The following is a 21,945-nucleotide window of genomic DNA, read 5'->3' as shown; positions in this document are numbered from 1 at the left end:
TAAGAACCAAAGTATCACTCTATTCCAGTTAATACATATTAAATAATTTAAATAAATAAATTATTATAAATAAAAATAAAAATTTTATTTTAAATAAAAAATAAATACATATTATTTAGTATTTATATTATTATTATTTAGTATTTATATTACTCACATTTTAAAAGCTATCAGAAGAATATGAAAAAAATGTTTTTGGCTGATGACACTTTTATGACAGGCTTAAGCAGGTAGCCTTAGCTTACAAGGCCATTCACAAGTTAGCATCCATCTCTCTTTCTATCCTCATGTCTGTCTACTTTACCTCTAATTATCCTCTGTGCTTCAGTCATATGGGATTTCTTTTATTCATTCATATTTATCATTCTCTCTCTTACCTCTAGAAACTGACCATACTGCTTGGTAATTGCTTGTATCCCTAACTCCCCTTCAAAAAGAGCAGTCTTCAAAAGGTTAAGAATCAATAGGAGTCTTGTTGGCTCACCTTTGTATTTCCAATCAGCACAGGAAGATTAGGCATTTAGCTGGTCAATAGATTAATAAATGAATAAACAGTCAAACTTTACAATTATGGCATTACTGGTTAAACTTCTATCCCAAAGTATGCAACTTACAAACTATAGTGTGTGTGTGCGTTAGTTGCTCGGTCGTGTCTGACTCTTTGCAGCACCATGGACTGAGCCCTCCAGGTTCCTCCATCCATGGGGTTTTCCAGACAAGAATACTGGAGTGGGTTGCCATTTCCTTCTCCAGGGGATCTTCCCAACCCAAGGATCTTGATTTAAATAGGTAACAATGAGGAAACAAACACAAAAAAATAAGATTTTTTTTTTCTTTTTCTTTTTAGTGGGAGTGCTGACAATGGAAGGGAATTGATTCCACCTACTTCAAAGCAACTTAAAATATGTACTCCTTCTCCCCTGACTCTGGCCAGATTGGAGGAAAGGTAACATTGGATCTGGAACCTATTGTGACGTTAACACAAGACACTGAAAGTTTTTATGACAGGGTAATATATTTTTTTCCCTCTGGCTTCACAGGATTAAAACATTATAAGATAAGCATTTCCTGAGGACTCACAACTTTGGATTAAAACATTGCTTAAATGCTAGTGTGGGATAAGAAAAATGCATAGTGACAGAGTCCATTTTAAGAGGAAATGCATTACTACATTGTGGCAAATGTAAACAAGAAATGCTGCATGTGTGGATATAGACATAGATGCATGAGCTTGTCATAGACAGAATCCCATTGTATCAGGGTCACTATATGGATTTGGAGATTCTGAATCAAATAATTGCCACTTCACAGTAAAGTTAAGGAAGTTACAGATACAATGAGGGGGGCTGAAGTAAAATAGGAGGAAAAGGAGGGCAATTAATGTAAGAATCCCTATCATGGACCAAGTGCTTTACACATATCTTATTTAATATAAGAAAGAGGATTCCCTCAATATCTTTTGGCTATTGGTTCCAGGACTCCTCACAGATACCAAAAGCCACAGATGCTCAAGTCCCTAATAGAAAATACTATAGTACTTGTATATGGGGCTTCCCTGGTAGCTCAGCGGTAAAGAATCTGCCTGCCAATGCAAAAGATTCAGGTTTGATCCTTGGGTCAGGAAGATCACCTGGAGAAGGAAATGGCAACCCACTCCAGTATTCTTGCCTGGGAAATCCCATGGACGGAGGAGCCTGGTGGACTACAGCCCATGGAGTCTCAAAGAGCTGGACATGACTTAACAACTACTAAATAAGTACTTGGATATCATCTACATACAACTTCCTGTGTACTTTAAATCATCTCTGAAGCACTTGCAATACCTAGCACAATGTAAATATTATGCAAACAGTTGCTGGTAGCATGAAAAATTCAAGTTTTGCTTTTTTGGAAGTTTCTGGAATTAAAAAAAAAACACAAATTTTCAATTCATGGTTGGTTGAGTCCATGGATATAGAGCCCATAAATATGGATAGCTGATAGTACTTCCTCCTCCATATAAGCAAGGTATAACTAACTTCATTTTGCAGGGTTAAACTGAAGATCAGAGAGCTTATGTAATTTGCCTAGAATAACACTATTTGCATATAGAGAAGCCAAGTTTTCCTTTATGTCCACTGTGGTAGATAGTGTCACACTGAAACTGCCTTCTACCAGGTCATGAGAGTCAACTGCTATTTTTTGAAAGACTTTTGCCAGTTTATTAAACATGGACATTGTTATTATATCAAAACAGATGTAATAACTACTGAAAACATTATTTCAAAAGTATTTTAGTACAGTTTTACTATTATCTATGATTTTAAAGTTTTTACCTTATATCTCTAATATAAAAATATTACATCATGGTGTCATTCTGTAGATATTTTTTCCAACCCTGTATTCAGTAACATCCCTGGTACCTTAAAATCTGCCCTAATGAGACCAATGACACCATGGAGATTTGTCAAGTGATCCAAATTAGGGTTTCAGTTATTTTTTGTTGTTGATGGTCTAGACTTAAGAAAAATGATGGATAAATGTTAAAGGATATTTAACATTAAAATGTATATCATGTCTATAGCCATTAAATTGTAAATAGTGCAAAAAATATTAACAGAATTTTCTTTTAGGATTCAAAAATTATTACCTATTTTAACAAATGAGTTACTTTTACTGCATTATCATAAATAAAAATACCAACCCATTTCTATGTCAGAATAATACTTAGAATATTATATAATTCAGCTCCATTTGTTAGATCATGATTAAATTGCAGCCATAGGCTGGCTACATATATGAGATTTTGGCAAAAAATATGAAAGCATTCTATGAGAAGAAATTGATTATATGGGATTTACAATAAAATGCATTCCATAATTTATTACTATTTGTAAATTTTGTGATGCAAATTCATTTCAGCTACCAATGTAGCACTAAATATATAAATAGTGTAGCCACCAAAGTATTATGCAATAAGCCTGAATAGAAACATGAGGAAGTTTTTGCAAGGTAACAAATGAAATCTATTGTATAATTATAAGTATGTAAAATAAATACATAAAGATAAGAAGGTTTATGTAGAACTAAAAGGAGTTTTGTGAGTAGGGGAGATGATATACAACTTGTATACAGTATAAAGAGGTAGATATGAGAAACAGAAATGCATAACAAAAGTCTGTTATGCCCTAGAAGAATATCTGTAATGTTTCTTAATTCCAATCATGTATGTTTTAGAAAGGAAGGGTAGGAGGTGATGTCACAGAATACAATCTTATGAAGAAGGCTCCTTTGCTACCACCACAGTAAACAAGTTTGTTTTTTAATTTCTGTTCCTAGAATTATAAAATACAATGTAATATTTCCCTTTCTCCAATAGCAGATTATTGTGTCGCCTTATTTTTTCCTCATTAATTTCCACTTCCCCTAAATTTTAGCACACATACTGGTGAGTTTAGTACAAAGTGTCATCTTTTCAAAGTCAGTAGAAACTCCTTGGGAAAAGCAAAGTTTCTCCAATACAAAACAAACATAAAAACAAATAAAATATCCTTTGGGTAGTTCATTTTGTGACTAAGAATATTTTTAAAAATATGCCTGTCTTTTCTCAGGAATGTATGAGAAAATCTTCCTGTAAATTTCAAGCACAACCAAGTTGCTTCCCAAATTGGCCATTTGCACTCCAGGGCTAGAGCTGAAAGTGCACAGAATTGCCTGAGTAATTCAATTGCAGGCAGAATCGATGCGAGTGTGAATGCTGGCCTGGTCAAAGGTTGGCCCTTAGGCTGCAGCTTAAATCAATTTGGGGTAAGCTAAGTTTGATTACATTTTCGGTGATGAAGCTTTCAAAAGCAATTTTGAGCTTGCCTATTCAGAGGCTGTTTGGTTCTATCTTGAACCTATATTTCTGATTAGAGAAGCATCTATCTATCTATCTATCTCTCTCTCTCTCTCTCTCTCTCTCTCTATCTATCTACCTGCTCTGGAGATGATTAAGTTCCAAAGTAGAGGAACAATGAGAAAAAAGAAAGAGGAAAAAAAGAGGGAATGGTTCAGAGACTAAACAAAACAAAAAACAGCAGATGAGAGCCTATCACTAATAATATATGAATCAGTAGTGGTTTGTTTTATTTGTTTAAAAATTTATATGACTAAGAGGGAGAAAGACTCAGGGAGCTTTCTAACAGGAAAAATAATTATATATGGAAGATTATTATGATAATGATATGTGACAGTCTAATATTTTGCCTTATGAGACTTATTCTTTCAGGTGCTGCTGGCAGGAGGAAGGTGGGGGGAAATAGAGGTGGTTTGAAGTATGTAGCTAAATGGGCGTAATAAAGGATGTCAAATATGGACTCCAACAGTCAATGTGCTAGCTTGAGAGAAACGAACCCTTTCAATTTATCATTTTCCAGCAGAGTCACGCCTGCAGAGTTGTTGTGCAACCATAGCTTATGCAACTCTCCCTAAAAATGTGTTTACTCAATTAAATAGTTTGATTATAGATCTTATCAACATTTGGGTAAGCATGTTATTACATCATAAACTATAGTGCTCCAAGAAATTATGATTTCTTTTTTTTAGAAAATATAAATTTCTCCACAGGTATGACCACTCATTCTTAAAACATAGGCTATTATCCTGCCAGTTTTAGGAAAATATGTTGCTACATCTTGTTTTATGAAGTATTTTAGAAAACTTGTAATTCCTCCTAAGTGGACTGAGTGGTGATTCTAATGGTTCTTTGACAAGAATTATGATCTGCCTTACTAATTATGCTGTTCCACATATGCACTAACTGGATTGATTTTTTAAAAAATTGGAAAAAAAATTCTACCTATTGAAAATATCTGGCCATGCCAGAAATGAAATAACATTTGCATACCAGGCAGTCTTGCTTGATTTATTCAAATCTTACTTAAATATATACTGGACAGATACCTAATTTGTGTCTTGGGAGACAAATCCCAATTGAATAATATTTATAAGGAAGGAAATCTAGCCTATGCTGAATAGACACATTCAATGAGGACATGTGATTTCCAGTCCCTTCTTTAGCAGTTTTATAGCTACTAAAACAGAATTTACAGTTCTTTAGAGAAAGGGTGGCTCATTGAAATATCATTGCTTGCACAATTAATTCTTCCTCTTTTTTTTCCTTTATCTGCAGCATCAAAACAGAAAAAAAAAAAAGCTAATTTACTTTCCTTTTCTTTTTGGTGACTCTATTAATTATGCTTCACATTGCCTGAGGAGAAATGATGTTTCATAATAATAGCACTAGGCACCTCATAATTACCATTTTCTTCACACCTATCCCTGGATCTTATATTTGGGGCCCCATTTACATTTTTCAGATACAGAAATCACAGGCCAGAAGTGGAGGTGGGAGAGCAGCTCAGACGGGTACCACCTCATGTACTCAAACCATTAGGTCAGCCTTCAAATCTAGTCACAGCTTCAGGGAAAACAAGGCATGCTTGGAAGATATTCTCTAAGACACTTCTTGGAAATAATAAGAGAGGAAATCTCTCACAGGACCTCTGTCAGAGAAAGACTAGCAAAGGCTTTACTGAAGGTGGGGCTGCTAATATATTTTCTTTAGGCTGGAAATGTTGGCATGTTCTCATTTTTACAAAGTCTTAATAGCAACAACTCCCATATATACACAGGGTCACATTTTGACCTAAGTTGTTATAGGGTTAGAGCTTTGTGAAATAAAATAGCAAGCAAGGAGGTCTAGTCTCATGCCTTTTCACAGGTTATTGGCCAACAGAATTGAAACTGTGAACATAAAGGAAATTTCCCTGGAGAGTGAAATTCTTTGTACAGATGACAAAATAATTAGACCAACAGTGCCATTAGCTAAACTTTATGGAAACTCACCAAAGAGCAAAGCACATTAAAATACAATTTTTTTTCTATCAATAAAAAATAATTTCAAATTCAATGACAAAAAGTTGTAGAGAAGGGAAAAATATTGTATTTCTACTTCAAGAAGTAAGCACAACTGTTTTTAACAACAATCCATAAATACTTCTTTTTCAAAACATATAGATTTCTTAGAATCTTAAAGCATTACAGGCGAAAGAGAATTTAGAGATTAGATATTCTATTTCCCCATCTTTAAATGATGAAGCTGAGGCCAGAGAATTAAGTGTTTTGCCTAAGAACCCGTCCAAGTAAGGGTCAGACCCTAAATTCTCTGCCTCTTAGACTAGAGCTCCTAATAAAAATTTGTGGTTACAGTTGAAACACATTTTGATCTTTTTGGTACCTAATTTCCACAAGCCTGTTACATTTCAAGGCTTATCACTGACAGCAAATACCAAAGCTCCCTTTACATTTTGGTGTTTACTGACCCTTTGTCAGCTATAGGGAAGTATATGATGTTTTAGTAGCTTGAGGAGGCAGCTGTCAAACTGCCTCTTAACCTGAGAGGAACAAATCGGTAGAGTAATTTTGTACAACCCTCTCTATCAACCTGATCACTTTTTTTTTTTATATCATTACAAATGAACACTTATATGCATGGCTGATTTAATTAATAATTCTAATAAAAAAGATGCTATCATAGCAATATACATAGCACATTAATAAATTAAAAAAAAAAAACAAAAAAAAAACCAACCTAGTGAAGTGCTTGGATATCCAGTGAGATCAAGTTACAGAGTTATTGAGGTTATATAGATCCAAACTTCTATAGGTTTACTTTTCAAAGTTTGGATTATATATAACGGAGAGGAAAGAAAAGCAAATTAGCATTTAATGACACTGGCTCTGGATTAGGTTCTGTATACACCATTTTACATATCCTATCTCAATAAATCATTCCAATAACCCTATAAGAAAAAGTCATTTTCCCTATTTTATAGGTGAGACAACTGAGGTTTAGAGACTGAGCTTGAGAGAACTGTCCAGCATCCTGCATGGAGGATTCTGGTTTCAACTTAGATCTGTTTGATTCCAAAGTTTTTGGTAGATGGCCTAGAGAGTGGAAAGAACGTGGGCACAAGAGTAGAAAAAAGTAAGTTCTAGATCTCCTGTGACAACATACGACTTTGGGTTCTCAGGCACCTTCTTTGGGGCCCAGTCTACTCACATACAAAGTAAAAGGACTAAATAGACTGGAAGTTTTCAAACCTAATTTTCTTAAAACATACACCTTTTTGACAGGCCTCTGGGTTTCTGTGCAGTGTAATATGAAAGAAAAGAAAAAGATTTTGGAAAGATTTTTCAGATTTATCTCCAAATCAACTAAATGAATTCCAATTTTGTCTTTGTTATATGTTACACTCCAGTATTTCTGCCTGAAGAATCCCCGTGGACAGAGGAGCCTGGCAGACTGCAGTCGAAGTGGTCACAAAGAGTCAGGCACAACTGAACAATTAAGCATACACACATATTAATCGTTTGCATAAGGTTTTAGTTTGGGAAAGGAAAGAGTCCATTGCTTTAAAAAGATGATGCTATGAAAGTACTGTACTTAGTATGTTAACAAATTTGGAAAACTCAGCAGTGGCCACAGAACTGGAAAAGTTTAGTTTTCAATCTAATCCAAAAGAAAAGCAATGCCAAAGAATGCTCCAACTACCGCATAATCACACTCATCTCACACATTAGCAAAGTAATGCTCAAAATTCTCCAAGCCAGGTTTCAACAGTATGTGAACCGGGAACTTCCAGATGCTCAAACTAGATTTAGAAAAGGCGGAGGATAAAGAGATCAAACTGCCAAGGTCCACTGGATCATCAAAATCAAAAGAGTTCCAGAAAAACCTCTGCATCTGCTTTATTGACTATGTCAAAGCCTTTGACTGTGTGGATCACAACAAACTGTGGAAGCTTCTTAAAGAGGTGGGAATACCAGACCATCTGACCTGCCTCCTGAGAAATCTGTATGCAGGTCAATAAGTAGCAGTTAGAACTAGACATGGAACAACAGACTGGTTCCAAATTGGGAAAGGTGTACGTCAAGGCTGTGTATTGTCACTCTGTTTATTTAACTTATATGGAGGGTACATAATTGAAATGCCAGACTGGATGAAGTACATGCTGGAATCAAGATTGCTGGGAGAAATCTCAGTAACCTCAGATATGCAGATGACACCACCCTTATGGCAGAAAGTGAAGTAGAACTAAAGAGTCTCTTGATGAAAGTGAAAGAGGAGAGTGAAAAAGTTGGCTTAAAACTCAACATTCAGAAAATGAAATCATGGCATCCTGTCCCATCACTTCATGCAAAGAAAAGGGGAAACAATGGAAACAGTGACAGATTTTATCTTTTTAGGCTCCAAAAGCACTGCAGGTGGTGACTGCAGACATGCAATTAAAAGACACTTACTCCTTGGAAGAAAAGCTATGACCAACCTAGACAGCATATTAAAAAGCAGGGACATTATTTTGCCAACAAAGGTCCATCTAGTCAAAGCTATGGTTTTTCCAGTAGTCATGTATAGATGTGAGTTGGACTATAAAAAATGCTGAGTGATGAAGATTGATGCTTTTGAACTGTGGTGTTGGAGAAAACTCTTGAGAGTCCCTTGGACTGCAAGGAGATCCAATCTGTCAATCCTAAAGGAAATCAGTCCTGAATATTCTTTGGAAGGACTGATGCTAAAAGTGAATCTCCAATACTTTGGCCACCCGATGCGAGGAACTGACTCATTTGAAAAGACTCTAATGCTGGGAAAGAGTGAAGGCGGTAGGAGAAGGGGATGACAGAGGATGAAATGGTTGGATGGCATCACCAACTCCATGGACATATGTTAAGCTCCAGGAGTTGATGATGGACAGGGAAGCCTGGTGTGCCACAGTCCATGGGGTTGCAAAGAGTCGGACATGACGGAGCGACTGAATTGAACTGAAAGGTATAAGATCAGGGAGCATAAATTCCTCTGGTTTCACTCATACTCTGTTTCGTTGAATTTGTATATATTCACTACTTGTATGATGATTATGACTGCATGTATATTTCACTTTGGTTGAGTTTCATCTAATAGGCCAATTTAGCTATATCAGAATCTACCTATATCCTCAAGCCTATTTTTTTGTCAAATACTTATTACTGGAGCATCCAGGAAAGGGTTGCTATTAACATCATAAAGCTGTGAGGATAAAGCAAGTTGACTCACATAGCATGTTATCTTTAATAACCACCAAGTCTAAATTTATTACTGCCTCTTTCAACCAAAATGAAAACCCTGTCTCTTTTAAGTTGCAGGAGGGGAGATCAATTTCAATATAAAATATGAATCATTCAGATTTGTGGGTTTACCTTTCACATGAAACCAAGGTTCATTATAACAGGCAAAAGTAACAGCTCATACAGTTTCTTAGTGGCATGTGGGGACATTTGAAGCAAGCAGAGAGCTGAAATATTACTTACAAGGGCACAGCTGGTTCCATATTCAACAAATCAGTCAAAAAATAAAGTTTGCCTACATCAGTCAGATCTAAACAGGGAAAACCTCTTATGCTACACACATTCTTACATTCTCCAATAGTCTCTCCCATTTTCCCTTTGGATAACAGTTACTGACTTTTTTTATTATTCCAAAGAGGAGGTATCATCAAATTAAATAGACTTGGAAGAAATGGTCTCTAAAATGAGAGATTTTTCAGAAAGTTAAATAGTACTTGATTGTAAAAGCATTTAAAATTGGACTTTGTTATTGTCTCCACAGGGTTGCTAAGAGAGGGAAAGACAGTTTTGGTGATGCCTTTGAATATCTGAGGTGTAATATTTCAGAGGCAATAACTTTGTTATCTGAATAAATGCATGTACATGTACATGTGTGCCTCCACGTCCCTCCCCTCTCCCACACATGCATACAATTAAGGGAGGAGAGAGGTCTCTATAGCAACATTAGGACCTATATTCTAGCAAAATATTTGACACCACACTTTAAGAAACATAGTAAAAAGTGGTCTGGCAATCATACGTTGTAACAAAATTTATTTTTATCTGAGACTGTAAGAGAAGATTTTGTTAATATTAAAGCTTGAGTTGTTCCAAACATTTTCACATATCAGGTCTCATGTGAAGACTATTAAACCAAAGCTATGTAAATGTTGGACTATAAAGAAAGCTGAGTGCCAAAGAATTGATGCTTTTGAACTGTGGTGTTGGAGAAGACTCTTGAGAGTCCCTTGGACTGCAAGGAGATCCAACCAATCCATCCTAAAGGAGATCAGTCCTGAATATTCATTGGAAGGACTGATGTTAAAGCTGAAGCTCCAATACTTTGGCCACCTGATGCGAAGAGCTGACTCATTTGAAAAGACCCTGATGCTGGGAAAGATTGAGGGCAGGAGAAGAAGGGGATGACAGAGGATGAGATGGTTGGATGGCATCACTGACTCAATGGACATGGGTTTGGGTAGACTCCGGCAGTTGGTGATGGATACGGAGGCCTGGCGTGCTGTGGTTCATGGGGTTGCAAAGAGTCAGACACGACTGAGCGACTGAACTGATATAAACATGAAGCACATTGTTTATATAGATTTCTTCCTTCTTAACTATCTTTCCTTATTTCCCTTTAGATTATGAGTCTTTTAATACATGTCCTAAAATCAAAGCAGGAAACAAAGTATATACATGTTCTACTTATGAAAATGACTTTTATTGGTTATAAGATTACTAATCCAATGATGATGTACATTTGATAAATTAGACCCATAGATGGCAGGATGGGACCATCGTGTTCATATTCTTTAAGGAGCAGACCTAGAGGAAGCATCTCCTTTAGTTGCTTATGTTCAGTGGGCAAAACATACACACACACACACACACACACACACACACACACAATTAAAAGTAATAATAAAATCCCCATAATTCTGAATCCCCAACTTTTTACTTAATAAGGAATTTTGCTGTGAATAGTTGACATGTTGTTATCCATCATTAAGTTTGTTAAAGCACTGTTCCCTGAGGCTGATCTACAGTGATCTGCAGAATATTCTCTTTTTCACTCTCACACCCTTTCTGGCTCTTTCTCTACCTCTCTCTCACAAAGACTTTTTATAATGCAGACATATTTCAGAAACTTCTGGACAGGTAATCTAGAGAATGAGGGATTCATTGTATACTAGCTCTCCTATAGTTTTTTCACTATAAATTTTACTTTCCTCTTACTTGAGGAAATATTTACTCTCCACCTGAAGTAATTCTATTGATGAAATTACTGACACCTCAGCTTAAAATTACAGCTCCTCTTACAATTACAGTCTAGAGCCTATAGGCCATGGTAAGCTAAAGAATTTAAGTTGACTTCATATTAAATCAAAGCTGTTTATTGCTTCTTGGGGACCAAAGAAAGATGTGAGAAAAGAGGCCAAGAAAATAGAATGAGGGAAGCTTGAAAAAAAGCAAGAAGCCTGTTGAGTATCATTCACCAAAGACGGGGGTGCTGCATCTTTGCAGGTCGGGGAGTTGTTGATATACACCAGACTGCTGGGTCTATTGATCAGAAAAAGATCTCACAACAGGCCAGCTGCTGAGGCAGGCATTAAGGCAGAGAGATCATCAGCTACACCAGGCCAGAGATAATCTGAAAATCTGTGTTCTTCCTTTCAGAGCCTAGCCTATAGAAACAGTAGTTTATTGCACATGTTTTTACTCATCTTTTCACTCTATGTGGCCTTTATGTGAAATTTATTTACCCCCATACTGGAAACTACCATGTACACGCTGGTACTTCCAAATCATATCTCTATTCTAGACTTAAGTAAGCTACCCACTGGACATTGCCTCCAACTGACTATGTCTAAAATTAAACACATTTCTCTCTTTCAATATTCACCTTCTCCCCCAATATAAAAGGGTTAATCCTCCCCTTACATTCTAGCCTGGTTAATGATACCCAAACTAAACTTAGGGAGTTATCTAGATTTTCACAATTCCATTCCTATTGCCTTCAGGTTTGGTCATTAACTCCTCTGTCCTAATTATCTCTGTCATCCTTGTAACTCTTTTTGTGCAATTATCTTCTTGTAAGTCTAATACCTAGGTTTAGCCCTCCACATTGTCTAAGAAAGTATTTCAGAAATTAAGTGTTTATGTCCATCCTTTATTACAGTGATTCAATGGCTCTCCAAAACTAGAAGGATAAAGTCCAAACTCACCTTCAGGCCCTTTTTGTCTTAAGTCTACCACCTTGTCCAGCCTCATCTCTCAACGCTCTCCTCTTCCTTTTACTCTAACCATAAACTACTACCGTTTCTTCAGATGTATCAGATTGTTTCACGCTACTATGCCTTTACATGAGCTGTTCCATACAGGAGTATTTTTCTCCCTCCCATTCCCACACCCAGGCTCAACCCTATCACATCCTTGACTCGAGGGTTTTCTCTATAAATTGCCCTGAGTCATTAAGACTGAGTGTCTCATTCTTTCATTTGTGACACTGTACATTGTGCTCATGATTGTTGTTGAATGAACTCTATAAAGTTCTGCCTCTGAAAATATGACAGTGGTGGATAAAATAATATTTTGAAGTTGTAACTTAGTTGTAATTCATACAGCAATACCTACTCTAGATGACAGTCCTTTCATGGTCCTCAAAATAGATTAAGAGCCTCTTCTCTGCCCTTGTACTCTACTGTTGACTATACTGCACTAGTTATCTGCTTCTGTACCTCTCCTCTTATTCATCTGAGGACTCTTTGAGGATGAAGTTCGCATTCTATGAATACTTTTCTTTTCAACATCTAGCACAGTGCTTCATATATTGTGGGCAGTCTATATATTTGATGGATGACTATTGCTACTGATAAAATGTCAGAGTCTCACAATAGAACAATTGCTTTACTTCTGTCTTTATGCTTTAAATCTAGATGTCTGAACTTCTATGCTGCAAACATCATATTTAATCTGGAATTAGTCCTACAAAGTCTGGTTCACATACTGAGCAAGGGATGAAGTTAAGTTATAGCCAGAGTTGAGACATTATATCAAATTTGGATGCCTTCTCCCTTGATTGCCAATGACAACTTACTACCTAACCCCTCAGTAAAGTACTGGTCAATCAGTCATCAAATAAGCTCAGCCATCTATATATATAGTTTTTGAAAGCAATTGAACTGAGTGTTCTTGGGGGGTGTGATATAATAACAATGGCTAACATATATTACATGCATCATCCCATTTTATTTTTATCCTGAAGTGGGAGCTATCCAGCAGTCATGCACAGATGTGAGAGTTAGACCATAAAGAAGGCTGAGTGTCAAAGAACTGATGCTTTTGAACTGTGGTGCTGGAGAAGACTCTTGAGAGTCCTTGGACAGCATGGAGATCAAACCAGTTAATCCTAAAGGAAATCAACCCTGAATGTTCATTGGAAGGACTGATGCCAAAGCTGAAGTTCCAGTACTTTGGCCACCTCATGCAGAGTCAACTTATTGGAAAAGACCTTGATGCTGGGGAAGATTGAAGGCAGAAGGAGAAGAGAGCAACAGAGGATGAGATGATTGGATGGCATCACTGATTCAGTGGATATGAACTTGAGCAAACTCTGGGAGATGGTGAGGAACAGAGAGGCCCGGCATGCTGCAGCCCATGGGGTCATAAAGAGTGGACATGACTTGGTGACTGAACAACAACAATGAAGTAGGAGTTATTATTGCCCTTACTTTACAAATGAATTAACTGAAGCTTTGGCATTTACTCAGGGCTTCCCTGGTGGTTTAGACTAAAGTGTCCGCCTGCAATGCAGGAGACCCGGGTTCAATCCCTGAGTCAGGAAGATCCCCTGAAGAAGGAAATGGCAACCCACTCCAGCACTCTTGGCTGGAAAATCCCATGGTCAGAGGAGCCTGATAGGTTACAGTCCATGGGGTCTCAAAGAGTCGGACACGACTAAGCGACCACTTTCACTTCACTTTCACTTTGGTATTTACTCAAGATAATATAACTATATGTGATGAAACTGTGGTTCAAATTATGACCTGCTTGACTCCCAATATGTGTGAAACATAGACACACAAACATTTACACACAAAAAGTGCTACATTCCTTTTTGGTGGTCTTAGTTATAGAAAGACTCTAAGGCTACATTCTTTTTTGGTGGTCTTAGTTATGTTGACTTTTTCCTTCTTGATGACCTGGAAAATGTAGGTTATTACACATAAGAAATAGATTTTAATAGAATCAGGATATATTCTAATAGTTTTGGATAGGGACCTGATTCTCAGTGACTCAATATAGTGTTTGCTATACAGAAGCACTGTGAAGGGAAACTCACATTTTTTATCAACTCTCTTTGAGCATATTAATATTCATGGATACAAATCATAATAATATGAATTTCTCTATTCATGGCTTGTTCCATATATCTTTATTTACACAAATGGCAGGTTCTTTGGAGTCTAATTCCTTTCTCCTAGATTGGAAGATGAGCACTTTGGTTTTATACACTCCGTTGAATATAAGAAGCACTGATATTCTATTCAATAATAGATTAAAAAAAAAATTAACAGGTCATGGACCAACTTTAGATCAGCTTAGGACCAACCACTTATCTTGGATCAGTTTAGAGGTTGAAGGCTCTCCCATCCACTGACCTTGTGAAGATATGACAGGAATTCTTATCAAGGAACAACCAGCTTCACATGAACTTTAAAAAAGCTGCCTTTCTCTACATAGTTTGAAGATTCATAGTGCCTGTGTTGGAGAACTGTACCATTCCAAGGAGTTTTAAAATCCCATAAAAATGTGTGTTCAAATGTCTCTGAGTCTCATTTTTAAAAATATTTCTGTGAAACATTAACCTCATTCATCTTTCATAAACTGAAATTTTATATCTGGTGTATATTGCCCATTTCTAACCATTTGTTAATAATAGCTTTTATATATTCAAGAATAGCACCCTAAATTACTACAATTTATTTTAAAAAAAAAAAAGCTAAGAAAGGCAAACATGTTCCATGTAGAGGTTTATCTTTCAATAATATGTTGCAAATGATACAATTTATCTCCATACTGGTTTTATGTATATCACAGTGAGAGACAGTGAAACATAGAAGTTAAAACCTGGGACTCTGAAACCACACTGTTGATCAGGTTTCTGCTTTGTCACTTATTAGCCATTTGACTTTGACCAAGCTTTTAATTTCCCTTCATTTTAATTTCCTCGTCTGTAAGAAGAGAATTTTAGAATTTACCTTTTTGGTAGTGTGAGAATTAAAAGAACAAATTCATATAAAGATATTGTAACAGATTCTTTAAAGATATTGTCTGATTTACAGTAAGCTCAGAATAAGTATTACCATCACTGTAATATTCCTTTATATAGCTGGAGATTATAATACACATTACACAGCTAAATCTCAGTCTATTCATTCATTTATTAATTATCTATTCAATCACTGTTTAATTCACTTATTCACTAAATAAGTTGCCTATGTGAATATCAGACATAGTTTAATATTGTCTGTGAAATATTAGACACTGTGCTTAGTGATACTGTTCATGGGGTTCTCAAGGCAAGAATACTGAAGTGGCTTGCCATTCCCTTCTCCAGTGGACCACATATGAGAAGGCAAAATGACAGGATACTGAAAGAGGAATTCCCCAGGTCGGTAGGTACCCAGTATGCTACTGGAGATCAGTGGAGAAATAACTCCAGAAAGAATGAAGGGATGGAGCCAAAGGAAAAACAATACTGAGCTGTGGATGGGACTGGTGATAGAAGCAAGGTCTGATGCTGTAAAGAGCAATATTGCACAGGAACCTGGAATGTTAGGTCCATGAATCAAGGCAAATTAGAAGTGGTCAAACAGGAGATGGCAAAAGTGATGCTGACATTCTAGGAATCAGTGAACTAAAATGGACTGGAATGGGTGAATTTAACTCAGATGGTCATTATACCTACTACTGTGGGCAGGAATCCCTTAGAAGAAATGGAGTAGCCATCATAGTCAACAAAAGAGTCTGAAATGCAGTACTTGGATGCAATCTCAAAAATGACAGAATGATCTCTGTTCGTTTCCAAGGCAGACCATTCAATATCATAGTAATCCAAGCCTATGCCCCAACTAGTAATACTGAAGAAGCTGAAGTTGAACAGTTCTATGAAGACCTACAAGACCTTTTAGAACTAACACACAAAAAAGATGTCCTTTTCATTATAGGGGACTGGAATTCAAAAGTAGGAAGTCGAGAAACACCTGGAGTAACAGGCAAATTTGGCCTTGGGGTACGAAATGAAGCAGGGCAAAGGCTAATAGAATTTTGCCAGGAGAAAGCAATGGTCATAGCAAACACTCTCTTCCAACAGCACAAGAGAAGACTCTACACATGGACATCACGAGAAGGTCAATATCGAAATCAGATTGTTTTATTCTTTGCAGCCAAAGATGGAGAAGCTCTATACAGTCAGCAAAAACAAAACCGGGAGCTGACTGTGGCTCAGATTATGAACTCCTTATTGCCAAATTCAGACTTAAGCTGAAGAAAGTAGGGAAAACCACTAAATCATTCAGGTATGACCTAAATCAAATCCCTTATGACTATACAGTGGAAGTGAAAAATAGATTTAAGGGACTAGAACTGATAGACAAAGAGCCTGATGAACTCTGGACAGAGGTTCGTGACATTGTACAGGAGACAGGGATCAAGACCATCCCCATGGAAAAGAAATGCAAAAAGGCAAAATGGTTGCCTGAGGAGGCCTTGCAAATAGCTGTGAAAAGAAGAGAAGCAAAAAGCAAAGGAGAAAAGGAAAGATATTCCCATTTGAATGCAGAATTCCAAAGAATAGCCAGGAGAGATAAGAAAGCCTTCCTCAGTGACCAGTGCAAAGAAATAGAGGAAAACAACAGAATGGGAAAGACTAGAGATCTCTTCAAGAAAATTAGAGATATCAAGGGAATATTTCATGCAAAAATGGGCTCAATAAAGGACAGAAATGGTATGGACCTAACAGAAGCAGAAGATATTAAGAAGAGGTGGCAAGAATACACAAAAGAATGGTACAAAAACGATCTTCACGACCCAGATGATCACAATGGTGTGATCACGCACCTAGAGCCAGACATCCTGGAATGTGAAGTCAAGTGGGCCTTAGAAAGCATCACTATGAACAAAGCTAGTGGATGTGATGGAATTCCAGTTGAGCTACTTCAAATCCTGAAAGATGATGCTGTGAAAGTGCTGCACTCAATATGCCAGCAAATTTGGAAAACTCAGCAGTGGCCACAGGACTGGAAAAGGTCAGTTTTCATTCCAATCCCTAAGAAAGGCAATCCCAAAGAATGCTCAAACTACCACACAATTGAACTCATATCACATGCTAGTAAAGTAATGCTCAAAATTCTCCAAGCCAAGCTTCAGCAATACGTGAACCATGAACTTCCAGATGTTCAAGCTGCTTTTAGAAAAGACAGAGGAACCAGAGATCCAATTGCCAATATCGGCTGGATCATCGAAAAAGCAAGAGAGTTCCAGAAAAACATCTATTTCTGCTTTATTGACTACGCCAGTCTTCAACTGTGTGGATCACAATAAACTGGAAAATTCTGAAAGAGATGGGTGTATCAGACCACCTGACCTGCCTCTTGAGAAACCTGTATGCAGGTCAGGAAGCAACAGTCAGAACTGGACATGGAACAACAGACTGGTTCCAAATAGAAAAAGGAGTATGTCAAGGCTGTATATTGTCACCCTGCTTATTTAACTTATATGCAGAGTAGATCATGAGAAATGCTGGGCTGGAAGAAGCACGAGCTGGAATCAAGCTTGCTGGGAGAAATATCAATAACTTCAGATGTGCAGATGATACCACCTTTAAGGCAGAAAGCGAAGAGGAACTTCACTTGATGAAAAGCCTGTTGATGAAAGTGAAAGAGGAAAGTGAAAAAGTTGACCTAAAGTTTAACATTCAGAAAACTAAGATCATGGCATCTGGTCCCATCACCTCATGGGAAATAGATGGGGAGACAGTGGAAACAGTGGCAGACTTTATTTTTTTTGGCTCCAAAATCACTGCAGATGGTGACTGCAGCCATGAAAGTAAAAGATGCTTGCTCCTTGGAAGGAAAGCTATGACCAACATAAACAGCATATTCAAAAGCAGAGACATTACTTTGCCAACAAAGGTCCATTTGGTCAAGGCTATGGGTTTTCCAGTGGTCATGTATGGATGTGAGAGTTGGACTGTGAAGAAAGCTGAGCACCGAAAAATTGATGCTTTTGAACTGTGGTGTTGGAGAAGACTCTTGACAGTCCCTTGGACTGCAAGGAGATCCAACCAGTCCATCCTAAAGGAGATCAGTCCTGGGTGTTCATTGGAAGGACTGATGCTGAAGGTGAAACTCCAGTACTTTGGCCACCTTATGCGACGAGTTGACTCATTGGAAAAGACCCTGATGCTGGGAGGGATTGGGGGCAGGAGGAGAAGGGGACCACAGAGGAAGAGATGGTTGGATGGCATCACCGACTCGATGGGCATGAGTTTGAGTAGACTCCGGGAGTTGGTGATGGACAGGGAGGCCTGGCGTGCTGCGATTCATTGGGTCGCTAAGAGTCGGAGATGACTGAGCGACTGAACTGAACTGAACTGTGCTTAGTGATATGGGAGAATTAATCAGATATTGATTCTGTCTTCTCAACAAACATAATTTGGTAGATTGATAAAAACTATACAAAAATAATTATTTAAAAAAACAGAAACTCAGTGCAATAAGAGTTTCAGGTGAGGTCACTCAAGAGTTTTGAATATACAGACATTTCTTCAAGCTTCTAGGGGTGTGTTCAAAAGTATAGACAAAATTTGCATACTATATCTTTCTTAATGAATTTCTATCAAATTATTCTAGTTATCCTTAGCACTTCTATACACAGAAAATCAGCGACAAAGGAAGATCATCAGAGTCCATTCTGAAGATACCACGTTTAGAAGCCTTTACAGCAGTGCATTATATCCAGTTGACTGTGCTAAGGTTGCCAGAGTAAAACAAACAAATAAATGACATTTGTTTCTAATTTGTTACATTCATGAATGCTTCAGTTTTGAAAATCAGAGTGTGGTTTAGAAATTTAAGTAGCAAAAATTAATGTGTTATTAAGCTTTAAATTTTTCTTTACTTGGTTTAATTCATTTACTCTTTCAGGTTCTTGAATATTTAAACAATTTAAAATATTAATAACATTACAAAAGAAGTATCAATATTTACATTAACTTGGAATTCACACTGTTCTATAATATTTGCAATGTTATTATTCATAATTACACTAAGTAAATAATCTTCATGGAAGAAACTTAAGCAAGTATATTATACTTTGATTATTTTGTGGCAAGCAATGCTTTTCTTTCAGAGTGGGAGGTACTAAGAAATATTTTATAATATTAAACTGAAATAATAAATGATGTGATGTTTTAAAAGTGTATATAGGACAAATCATCTTAAATTATTATTTTCTATTAACAACCAACTGATATATTTTATTTAATAATAGAGATTCTTAAATCTTGGTAATTCAGAGCTCATAAATCATGAAACTTGTTATTTAATATTTGTAAGTAGTAGGAGTATTATATATCGCATTCCTCATTTCTATAAAATAGAAACAATCATGTCTGTGATGAACTCATAATATTTGCCTTTTTTAGAGATAGCTTACTATCAAAGGATGACAGCATACATATACATATGTCAGGCTACTATAAAAACATAAACTATCAAAGATAAGAATAGTTTAGATAACTGTACAACTAGAAAGACAGCATATTCTCTGGAGTCTTCTTTGAACATTTTGAGTAAAATTCCACTTCAAAATCAGGAATATTCTATGGTTATAACAACTCTTAAAAACAGCTTCTAAAAAGTACTAAACCTAATTGAAAACGTTAAAATATAATGCTCTCCTTTCCCCTAATCCTTATGTTTGGCCTTCTTTTTTTTCATTTCTGGTCCTTAGGAACTAAGATACATTAGAACTAAAGTACCTATTTAAGTAAAACCTCAAGTTCTTTTTCAAAATACAGTTTTGAGTAAAAACATTACCTATATGGATAAAATTTATCATTTACTCACTATTATATCATTTACTCACTATTATACCTTGGTCATGGTGAAATTCTATTTCAAAATATCTAGAGAAAGTCAATCAAGAGTAAATTCAGTCCAGATTAATCTATGCTTAAATATAACGCATTTTTGAAAGCAAAACAAAACAAAAACTAAATTCCACCAGCCAGCCATCATCAGTCAGAAGACATCTTCAGTGGATCCTATTATTTATGTAACATTCTCCTTCTCTCAGACCAAAAATATTTTTCTAAGCACATATGTAATTCTATAGGGATTAGCAAATTCTCCAACATCCGGGTCATTTTGGGGCCACATTTCCCCTGCGTGAGGAGCACGTCACGGCGGGCTGAGCCCCCAGACGGGAGCCCGAGCCCTGGGGGCGCTCCGGCGAGTCTGCGCTACTTACGGCTGAGGGGCAGGCTGGCGTTGGTCGTGCCCAGCTTGTTGGCCGCCACGCAAGTGTAGTTGCCGAAGTGCTCCTGCGTCACATTGGTGACAGTGAGGATGGATCTTGTGCTAAAGTTTTGAATGATAATTCCTTGCTGGCCGTTGAAGAGCCTAAAAGACAAAATAAACGCTAGGTAAACATGCGTTGTGAATACCATTTTCATTTTTATCTTAGATGGGGTTGTCATGGCAACCCATGGACAGTTTTGCCCATGCTGCTCTTAGCATATAGCATGAGAATAGTGTGATTATATTTTCCTTACAGTAGTGGATGCCGGGGAAGGGAGACTGTATGACAGTGGCAGACTCTTCCTATGGGATTATCTGTGCTGGATATAACAAACCAGACTTAGATACCCACATGTCTTGCTCATACACTGATTTGCATTTTAGAAAATGAAACACATTACGGCAATGCCGTCTCAACTGTGTACAGCCAAGGAAAAATAAAACGGATTAAATATTAAACATTAAGTAAACGCCAACTCCTGATTTCTAAAAAGCTGACTAGAATATGTCTGTGTACTAAGTTGCTTCAGTTGTGTCTGACTCTGCCATCCAATGGACTGGAGCCCACCAAGCTCCTCTGTCCATAGGATTCTCCAGAGAAGAACACTGGAGTGGACTGTCATGCCCTCCACCGCGGAATCCTCCTGACTGAGGAATCGAACCCAAGACTCATGTTTCCTGCATCGGCAGGGGCGGCTTCTTTAACACTAGCGCCACCTGGTGAGGCCTAGGCTATTTCAAATGATAATTTTAGATAACTTTCATGAAAGTTAATCCTACAGTCGTGGTAGGATGGTCCTGAGTCCAGACTCAACAGTTGACTGCTACTTTGTAGGTACAACCCAAATAGATGACTTGCTAAATCTACAAAAGGAAAAAAAAAAATTAAATATAATATTGAGGGTAATATTTAAAGTTGAGTCCTATCTTTGGTTGGTTTCCCAGGAGGCTCAGTGGTAAAGAATCTGCTTTCCAAACAGAAGAGGCTGGTTCAAATCCTGGGTCAGGAAAATCCCCTGGAGAAGGAAAAAACAGCCCACTCCAGTTTTCTTGCCTAGACAAATCCTGTGGACAAAGGAGCCTGGCAGGCTACAGCCCACGGGGTCACACAGAGTCGACATGACTCAGTGATTAGGCAGCAGCAGCAGCAGCAGCCTATCTGCGTCACATTTTAGTAATGTGCCTAATAAATTCCTTTAACCTTTCTAGACCTCAATATAGGATTCAATCTTACCTGATTCCACCCTGAATGCTCAACTTTCCTTCTCCACACTTACCAGTAGAGGCCCTGACTCTCAGATAGGCTGGCATAGTCCTACCATTTTCAATGCTTCACATGATTGCTTCTGCTTCACTCTTTTCCTGAATCTTTCTCCAGTGGTCACCATCCCCTTTTATCTCACACAGCCAGATCTCTCCATCCTCATGTAAGCCGGATCTATGTCCTATCTCTCCTACTCTACTGCTCCCCAAA

At 37.3% G+C, this 21,945-nt stretch overlaps 1 protein-coding gene across 1 annotated transcript in view; it reads right to left on the bottom strand.

Moving 5' to 3' along the window:
• NEGR1 (neuronal growth regulator 1) overlaps positions 1–21,945 on the bottom strand; it is a 965,094-nt gene that overhangs the window by 178,351 nt on the left and 764,798 nt on the right. The window contains exon 6 of the mRNA XM_065928428.1: positions 20,422–20,573. Within this exon, the coding sequence (XP_065784500.1) occupies positions 20,422–20,573 (152 nt within the window). The remainder of the gene's footprint in view (positions 1–20,421; positions 20,574–21,945) is intronic.

The sequence above is a fragment of the Muntiacus reevesi genome, chromosome 1, assembly GCF_963930625.1.
Source record: "Muntiacus reevesi chromosome 1, mMunRee1.1, whole genome shotgun sequence".
In the NCBI taxonomy this organism is placed as follows: Eukaryota; Metazoa; Chordata; class Mammalia; order Artiodactyla; family Cervidae; genus Muntiacus; species Muntiacus reevesi.
The sequence above is the reverse complement of the archived record's forward strand: the minus strand, read 5'-3'. Positions and strand labels throughout refer to the sequence as shown.